Source organism: Poecilia formosa, unplaced genomic scaffold (genome assembly GCF_000485575.1).
Source record: "Poecilia formosa unplaced genomic scaffold, Poecilia_formosa-5.1.2 Scaffold537, whole genome shotgun sequence".
Classification (NCBI taxonomy): Eukaryota; Metazoa; Chordata; class Actinopteri; order Cyprinodontiformes; family Poeciliidae; genus Poecilia; species Poecilia formosa.
In genome coordinates this window covers 144,894-154,746 of record NW_006800476.1, presented here as the reverse complement: position 1 = coordinate 154,746, position 9,853 = coordinate 144,894, and the positions used below count along the sequence as shown (strand labels likewise).

General features: G+C 38.7%; 1 protein-coding gene across 1 annotated transcript in view; it reads right to left on the bottom strand.

Annotated features, from left to right (window-relative positions):
• LOC103129352 (tripartite motif-containing protein 16-like) overlaps positions 1-9,853 on the bottom strand; it is a 20,150-nt gene that overhangs the window by 1,380 nt on the left and 8,917 nt on the right. Inside the window, exons 2-4 of the mRNA XM_016665000.1 lie at positions 7,822-7,871; positions 7,587-7,718; positions 1,110-1,236 (exon numbers count right to left, since the gene is read on the bottom strand). Of these exons, the coding sequence (XP_016520486.1) occupies positions 1,110-1,236; positions 7,587-7,718; positions 7,822-7,871 (309 nt within the window). The remainder of the gene's footprint in view (positions 1-1,109; positions 1,237-7,586; positions 7,719-7,821; positions 7,872-9,853) is intronic.

The following is a 9,853-nucleotide window of genomic DNA, read 5'->3' as shown; positions in this document are numbered from 1 at the left end:
TTCTCTGATGGATTTGTTGTTGACACTTCTGGAGCTCCTTCTGCTTCTCATCCCTTTCTGCTGCAGCTGGGACTGTTTCATGGCCTTTATGTTCATCCATAGTGCAGAGATAACAGATGCACTGCTGATCGGGACGACAGAAAATCTCCAACTCCCTATCATGACGAGAGCATTTGCTCTCCTGGAGGTTCTTGGAGGGATTCACCAGCTTGTGCTTTTTTAATGGTGCAGCATCATAGTGAGGCTGGAGATGATTCTCACAAAAAGAAGCTGAACAAGTTAAACAGGACTTGACAGCTTTCATCTTTCTTCCAGTGCAGACATCACAGGCCACATCTTCAGGTCCAGCATAGCAGTGATTAGCTAGAGCAACTCCCATCTTCTTCAGATATTTAATCAACTCATCTATCATGGTGTTTCTACTTAACCCAGGTCTCTGTTCAAACGTCTCTCTGCACTGGGGACAGATATGGGTTCCACCCTGATCTTCTCCATCCCAGAAGTCTTTAATACAGTTCCTACAGTAACTGTGTCCACAGGGAATAGTCACCGGATCCTTCAGTAGATCCGAACAGATGGAACAAAACAACTTATCTCGGTCTGGTTGATCGCTCTCCGCCATTTCAGCTCTCAGTAATGACGACTGTGTTCGTTTGTCTTTTGCAGAGCAGCAACGCCTCTGAGCTCTGATCTACACACCTTTCGATCCTGCAGGGAATGAGGCTTCGCAGCTGTTGCACTCAGCAATAAACCTCTAGATCTGAAGAGGAGGGAACAGCGATGTGTTGGCAGGATCCAGAGTAGGAGGAGTTATGCAGGAAAAGGTTTGAGGCCATTGTCCGGGCGTGACTAAGCCTGTTTGTTTTCCCAGGTTTTGGTGTAGAGTTACAGGTGGTTGAAACTGAAAGCAGACAATGGTTGACTGTAAAATGTTGAACACAAAAGGGAGGCTGAACTTTTTAGCTATGTGGTTGTTTTGGGAATTCAGACTGCTGCTGATACACTGTTTGATTTCATTCACAAACATAAAAATAAGAATAATTAGACTTATGAATAAAAGGTTTAGCCAATAATATCATATGTCTGCTAAATAAAAAATGTGTGCTCACCTGCAGTTGTGGTTTTTGTCATCAGCCTGTGGTTTTGGTTGCATATCTGAGAGAAGTAGACAATAGGGTTATGGTCAGAAAGCACAGTCACTGGAGTTGATGAAGAGCCAACATGCACCTCAAAATGCTGCAAGGCAAAGAGCATCACAAGACTTCATTCCTGTCAAGTCTCCAGTTTTGGCCGAGAAACTGTAGGTTTTTACCCCCCTTTCCCGCCGTGTTCCTGTATTAGTATCTTCCCATAAATGTCCCATATTATGCTCCGCCTGCCCCAGCTCTAACTGTAGCATCAGATGGCAACATTTCTTGTATTCTCAAATCCAAAACTTGACAGGTATTAGAGTTTCTTTGTCAATGGTGGAATAGTTCATCTGCTGAGTTTTAAACTTAGCAGAACAGTAACTCTCAGGACAGCACACTCCATCCTCACCGTCTTGGAATAGCACTGCACCAGCACCTTTATCACAGGCATCACTCTGCAGCCCTGCAGACTAGAGATTTAGCTGCATTGAAAGCCTGTTCACACTCACTGGTCCACACAAAGGACCTGCAGGGCTACACAAAGTGGTAATGGGAGAATCCTCTACAACAGTAGTGACCAGCTAGTCGTAGAAAACATTTCAAGCATTGTGTCCACCTTAGTCTCCACTGGACAGATCTGTCCAAGTCATGACAATATGCTGAAGAAAGTGGTCAGGGATCCCTGTTTAATTGTGTTTAATGTGTTTATAATCAGCAATAATCATGTTTAATATGTTTAAACATGATTGTTGCTTAAATAATCATGACTAAAGTTGCAGAAATACCATGCAACTTTAGTCAAAGTTGATTAGAGTTTAATGGAGGTTGAAACTTATAGAGGTGAGATGTATCACAAGTAGACATTAAAGGAAAAAGATGAACTGAAAGAACAAGGGTGGTCAACCTGAGCACGATGCGCACAAACCCAGGCAAAGGAGGAACCGAGGAAAGGAGAGTGCTGATCGGGAAGCACATGGTTGGTCCAAAGAAGGAACTGAGATGAAAAAGTGACCTTTAAGCAATCTCACATCAAGACTCCCCAAGCAGAGCAGAGGACTCCATCTAAAGCAAGTTAATTACAGCTAATCAAAGATGTAGCTAACTTCTGTTTTCTTTTTGTGATCAACGAGGCTATGGGCGTCAGGAGGAGCTGATAAAGTCGACTGCAGAGAAGAGGAAGAACTTGGGGCTTTGCTTCCCAGCAGTCAACTCACTTATAACTGGATGCACAAAGAGGCCTTGTAACAAGGTGAGGAGGATCCAAGAGCTGCAGGAAAACAGAGGGATGCTTCGAGCATCAGGAAATCACTCCAAGAATTTCCAAAGACTGCGGTTCTAAATTGGGCCAACAGCTGAGTGGGTCCCAACACTCAAGGTTAAGGCAAGAACTCCTCAGTCCAGCGAGGGTGGCTGTCAGCAACTGGACAAAAAGAGGGGTCGCCGACCATCGCCCCTGAAGATTTCCGCCTGCCCCAGTCTGTCTGCTCCATGTGCTACACCTGCTGGTTCTGTATTGGCCTGATGATGGTAAATGCAGCTGAACCAACACTGTTGATACAGTCTTCCATGTGAGGCAGAGGGAGCAAGTCGGCCACCAAAACAGCATTTGCCTTAGGGAAGTCAGTGCAAAGTCGCTGGATACCATCAGGCTCAGCAGTTGGCAAACGGAGGACTCCATGGACTGCGACTGGTTTTTCCAGCCCATTCTCCAACAGATAACCAACGTCTTATTTTGTCTGGTCCGGTTTGTCTAGGGAGCAATGATAAGATGTTTCACTGGATCTGCAGTATCCACATCAATGTCATGTTCAATCATGCAAATTCTGGATGGAATGTCACCAAATAAAGATGAGAAACCTGGAAGCACAGCACATAAACATGTAGAGATTTCTGAAACTCAGGTCAAATACAGCTTGAAGCTAAGATGAGACAAATGATCTTATCTCAAGACGTCCAACTTTATGACCTTCAGTGTTTCTGGAATGTGATTCTGGATTGACAAATACAGATTCAGGAGTTTTATCAACTTAAAGTCTTATAGAACTCCAGAGACTAACTGAACTGGATTTTTGTTTTACTACTGTAAAAAAAAAGATCTTTTACTTTTTTTTGTGAAGGATATATATTACTTTTAATATATTCCAAGAGGCCAAAGCAGCATTTAGGATATTACTGAAGGAGAATTAAAATCATGTCATAAAGTTAAGAAAACCTGGGGACGTTTGAAGTTTGGATTCATGAAGTCGGCCAAGATTTTATTCTGAGTCATGAGAAATTGTTAATTATTTCTTCAAGTTAAAGCTTCAGAACAAAACATAGAATCCAGTCAAATAAAACCAACATTTATTTGAATGAACAAAAAATAAAGCAAAATGTTGAACAAAATAAAACGGCAAAAGAAGTTGGTACCAATCATTTACAAATGACACAACAATAAGCTGTTCGTAACAACAATGATGACTAAAAAAACAACTGAAACAAAAATATATTAATCAACTGGACCCAGGGGTGGAAATTAAAAATGTTCTCCACCAGCCACTGTGGCTGATGGAGAACATTTTTTACCGACTACTCAGACATTTCACCAGCCACAGTTTTTTTTCTTTTGATTGCAAACTCCACCAGTACAAGCAAATTATATAAAATATATGATTTATTCTTAACTCTATGAAAACCGATTTACTGACAAATGTTTACCGTACACATGTACTTATACATAATTATTTAATGTAAAGCATAGATACCTTAACAGAGGTGTAGTGCAATAAGTTCATTTTAAGTTTAACATTAAACTTCAACTACACAACCCAAACATTCCCTCAGTCATTTCCTATGTTGAACATTTCCACATTTTGGCTTGTATTGCAGATTTCTGCTCAGGTCCCTCTTGAAAATGAGATCTAGATCTCAACGGGGTTTACCTGGTTAAATAAAAGAAGAAAAAAAAACTCTCCCACATAATATTTATTGGAAATGTGTCTTGTCATTTGTAATCATTTTTAAATGGTATCAATAGCTGTTTTCTAATTGTTCTATTTGTTTGTCCTTACTTATTACATAACATCAAACCCTGAAAATGATTTAATTTTCCTCTGCAGTACCGAGAGGTGGCCACTAGATGTCCCTGTTCATCTGAGTCACAGGGCTCAAAGCTGTGACTCTTGGATCAAACGCCATAAACTCCTTCTGACATAAAAACTCATCTCAGTTTTCTGCTGTCAGCCCGGATGGAGATGTTGGGTGGAGTCGGTTTTGGCTGATGACATTATTGATCATCTGCTAAGTTCTAGTTGGTTCTGCATCCCCAGAACCAAACATGGAGAAGCTTCACCACAAAACTGCAAATTGCAAAACAGCTGCAGCACTGAGTTCCTTTAAATCAAGATGAAAACTCACCTGTTCAGAGCTGCCTTTGATTGAATGGAACATTGATCAGCATAGATGATGTGTATTGATGATTTTGATGATGGCATTTGATAAAATTTAATGTTTGGTTATTTTTAAACTTGGTTACTGTTGATGTTTTTTTATGATGCAAAGCTCTTAATGTCCTGTAGCTAAAATGTAGAATACAAATAAACTGGAACTTTAAATTTCCTTACTTCCCAAAAACCCCACACACTAGTTCCCTTTTCTTTTTCCTGCCTCATTGTTTGCTCTGTCACATGACAAAACATAATCCACGTTGCAACACTTTTTTACATATTATTCTTATGAAATCAGGTCAGATCAGGTGATCTGACACCAAAACAGTTTATATTCTCTTCTAAACACAAGTCATGAACCATAAATTATCCATCTAATGTGTTTGATTTGACGACTTAGTTATAATCATAATAAGCTTCTTGATTTAAACCATTTTTCTCAATTGCTTTGGCCTATTTAAAGGAAGGATCCACTCAGCTGAGAGCAGAAGACTCATCTTCTAAATCTATCAACTCTTTCATGTTGGTTTGACATATTGTGCTCACACTTTTGCACAATAATTAACACAGATGTCATTCAACTAGTCCAACCTCCATTGTTCTAACAATGTTAGAACAATGGATCACCAGTTCCTGATTATTAAAAGCTAATTCCAGTATAAATCCATTGAAGCACTTATTTCACTCAACTTCCCACAAATCTTCCCTTACCAGTCGGTCTGCAGCCTTAATACTTATTAAGCACTAAATTTGTGATTGTCACAAAGCATAAATTTCCTTATCATGGTGATTGATGTACATTTGAACCAACGCTGTGATCCTGTTGAGGAGGGAGAAAACATGACTCTTTGTTGTTTCTACAAAGAAAACTATCATGATGAATCCATACCAGATTCTAGAAAGATGATATTTTCATGGGACAGAGATCCAGAGAAAGTTTTCTACAAATGTCAACGTCCTTCTGAAGGAGAACCACGACAGGCTGGTCGGCAGCTAAAGGTGACGATCTGCTCCATATCTGATTCAGGCTGTAGCAACCGGTAAATCAAAACTTGGCTTTAAACTTCAAACATACAACCTCCAACCTCTGTGGGATTCCCCCATTGAATAATAAATATAACATGTATCTTTATTATAAATATACAAATAGGCCTAATTAATATGTAGGTATATGTTAATTAGGCCCAAATAAAATAATGTCAATAATTATTTTAAGTGTTACAGCTTGTAGATGCAGTAAGTCAGCGTGGGGCGCAGCGCTGCTTATCTGTCATGATTATCACATTAGCAGCAGAACAGCTCCAGATGAGGCACACAGTGGCATGCTGTGTACTGTAATAGTGTTTTAAAAACAATAAAAACTCACCTCAATAAACAGAATAATATTCCTGTAAACATGAATGCCTCCGGCCATATAAGTCCTGGCGTTGTTTTCTTTCCTCAGGTATCTTCATGGTGGACGTTGTCATCTTGGAAGTATCTTTTTTTTTCTAATAGTCCGTTACCATTGTGTGTTGAGTGATGTGTTGGTATGTTTATGAACCCTGTTTACTTCAAACTTGCAACATCATGGATGAAAAAAACAAAAATCAAAGTGTGTGAATAGCCAATAAAACCCGGTATGTTAATCAGCTGTTGGTGTCCTCCCCAGTCCCAGGAACGGTTCAGGTGAACTCTGTAAACAACCTGAACTAAAACAAAGTTGACCTTTTCAAAGCCTCTGGAGCTGCTATTTGAAGCATGGAGCAGTTTTTGACGTGCATAGACTCAGTTCTCTTTGTTTTGGTTATAACACATACACTTATTTGTATTCAGCAAACCAATTTGAGTCACATGATTTCTTTATTCACAAAGTTTGATCCAGAATCAGATCTTTGTGAAATCCTGATTTATGATGATAACATTTCCCATCAGTTCATCATGGATCTGAACAACAACATTTGGTCCGGCAAAGCAATACATCTAAATGATTTTAGTTTAGGTGAACAAAACTCCTCTTGAGCAGTGGCAGCCTCCATGGCTGAACAGAAACAGGAAACAAAGCAAACAAGATGACAAAATGGCTCCACTAAGACAGCTGATCTCTGAGCAGTGAAGACATTACAACAATGAACTCGAAGCTTATTGAGACAGGCCTGTATGTGTCAATTCAAATATTGAAAAAAATCTAGATTTGGTATCAGTCCAACCCATGAAGGCAGATCTACTCATCCAAATGATATGCTTTGTGCCATGTGTTATTAATTGTAAATTATATTTAGAATTCCTAATTGCACTTCCTGAATAATTTGAATGAATGTTTGCTGCCGTTTATTTGAAAATGCTTGACCAACGTAGTGAACCTATTGATTTAGTCAGTTTCAGTTTCTTTATTATTGATTTTACATCGGCTGTTTTAATCTGAGTCACAATACGACTTTATTCTCCCAGTTTGATCCAGAATCAGATCTTTGTCCAATAAAATAACTGATATCCTGATTGACGATGATAATTACAGTTTCCAGGATTTGAACAACAACAGCATTTAGTCTGACAAAGCAATAAATCTAAATGATATTAGTTTAGGTGAATAAAAATACTTCCTGTTCAGCCATAGAGGAACAGGAACAGGAGGGGGCAGCACCGAACAAACTCCTTCATCAACTAAGCAACAAACTAGAAAACAAAGTAACTAAATAAATACAGCTGATCTATGAGAAGTGCCGAAATGAGAATAATGATGGAAACTTAAACAATTGAAACTAAAATACACATTTTAACCAACTGGACCTCAGATCACTGCTGACTATCTCAGTTTAATGAACTCCACAGAGTCCTGACCACAGACTAGTCTAACTCCAACATATAGAGGCTGAGTGAATCTGGTCTGGACTCTGTGGACCAGAGTCATGGTTCCAGAGACGCTGTAGAAAGACAGAATACCTGCTCTGTGGTCCAGGTACACTCCTACTCTGGAGGAAACTGGACCTGGTACTGGAGTTTTAACTTTGTTGTGATAAAATGTACAATTCGGTGTGGTACAATTCAATACCCAAGACTTGTCACTGAATCCAAATGGTTCTGCCTTGTTGATGTTGAGATATGAAACTGCTACTCCAACTCCTTCTCCTTTCATCGCCACCTCCCAGTAACAACGTCCAGTCAGACTCTGGACGCTCAGAACCTGTTTATGAACAGAGAATCTGCCTGGATGATCAGGATAAGACTGCTGCTGTCTTACACATTTAGCTTTTCTGTTCTCCTCAGATAATAAAAGCTTCNATTACTGCTGGTGTTCGAACACGTAGCCTCAGCCCGCTGAGGATGCGCGCGCACCCTGCGAAAATCAGGGGAGAAACCGTCAACTATCTTTTCTTTTAAAACTAAATCGATTTTTAAACATTTGAACATGTTAAGTTACGAACAAATATGATTGAGGTTATATTAAACAACTAAATTTAATTTACTTGACAAATTGTGCCCTTCCCCTTCATCTTTTTTTCCCCCCCCAACAGCCGTGTTGTAGCAACCCCGAAGCTCTTTGTCAGAGCAACCTACCGTAATAAACATTTTTTTTTAAAAACCCATAAAAATAAATATCAAACATGTTTGAAATACATCTATTTATTTATAAACTCCTATTCACCTTGAAACTTTATCTTCTTTTTACTTACCATGTCTTATTTCAAAGTAGAGAAGTCCGATATGCAACGTTCACAGTCTTGTTGAAAATGGAGGCTTGTGAAGAGGTGCGTGGCTTCTTCCGAGTTTCATCTTTAACCCAACCGTTTGGGTAAATCTACCCAACTCCTGGCCCAAGACGTAGAGTTCCGGTAAATTTCTGACCCAACTCATGAGTTATGAATTTTGACCCAATATTTGGTCAAACTAACTCAACCTATGACCCAACAGCTTCAACCCAGAAATTAGGTTATGAAAATATTTCCTAAAAAATTATTTACCATCCGTTTTCCCGGTAGTTTTAGGCTGATCCGGAGTGAAGTGAAGGCTGCAAACTTTGTGTTATGCGGCGTTAGTTTTAACTGGTAGCGACAGATATTTACAAGCCACCATTTTCTTAATTAAGGATTGCTTGGAAATTAATGAAAACTTAAAAGCCCATTATATTAGTGTAACCGGATCCTTTTCTGCATTGTGCTGATTATTGAGTGAACAGGCCGTGACGCAGTTTATCTTTTAAAAGATGATTCTCGGTTTATTTCTGACGAGAATACAGACAAAACAAAAGTATATAACAAAAATTTACTTAATAGATTTATAAATAAACTGAATGTATTTAGATGGAAAAATAAAACGCACACACCTCTCCCGCAGGACAACATGACAAAAGGTGAGGGGCTAAGGGGCACAAACAATTTAAAGACAATACCACAGAAGAAGAAATAAAAGGGAGGGGCTTCAATCTTAAAGTAACACGGTTAAAACAATGACAGGTGTTTCAGTAAGATAAGGAACAAGACAAATAATCAAAAAAAGACATTTTATGTAATTATAACAAAAGAGAATTACAACTAGGTTACATTAGGAAGACAACAATATTCATAGTATTGCTTTTTTTGCATCAAAAATAGGACTTAGTCCTTTCTACCAGTCATGGTAACTCAAAGCGGAAACAAGTGAGCCGCATTAGCTCCTGGAGATGTGACGTCAACGCCGTAGGTGCAAAGAGCCCATTTGAATCATTAAATGAAGCTGTTTATTTCAGTTTATAACTGTTTTCACATGTTGATGTATTAAGTTTTGGCTAAGTACATATTTTTTTTATCAAAACATACAAATTATAGTCATGATAAAAAATTTTCATTAACACTCAAAATAAGAATATTAATGTTATAATCACCACTGTTAAGAATAAGTCTCACAGCAATGTCCAACCTCATGCTGTAGACGCCGCAGTGGAAACAGGAAAATCCACAACCTCTTTTGCTAGGAGTTTTTCTGCAAACTGAACAACAAAGTATGTCTGCCTACGTATGAATATAAACTGCTATTATGATCTAACTGTCTGTATTATTTCACTGTCATTTCCTGCACTTAAAAAATACTTAAAACCTCCTTACTTCACATGAACACTAAAATAAACAGACTGAAGCTCAGAAATGTGGAAGTTGGTAAAACGAGATGCACGTTGACGTAAAAAGCAGCTAGAAGAATCACATTTATATTCCAGAGTTGAATTGTGACAGGAGGCGTTTGCTTTCAGAAATTGACGAAGATACAGAAATAGTACTTCTTTAAAATAGCTGTTTAAAGAAACAATGAGTTCACATAATGAAATAGTTTTCCTGGTTGCTTAGT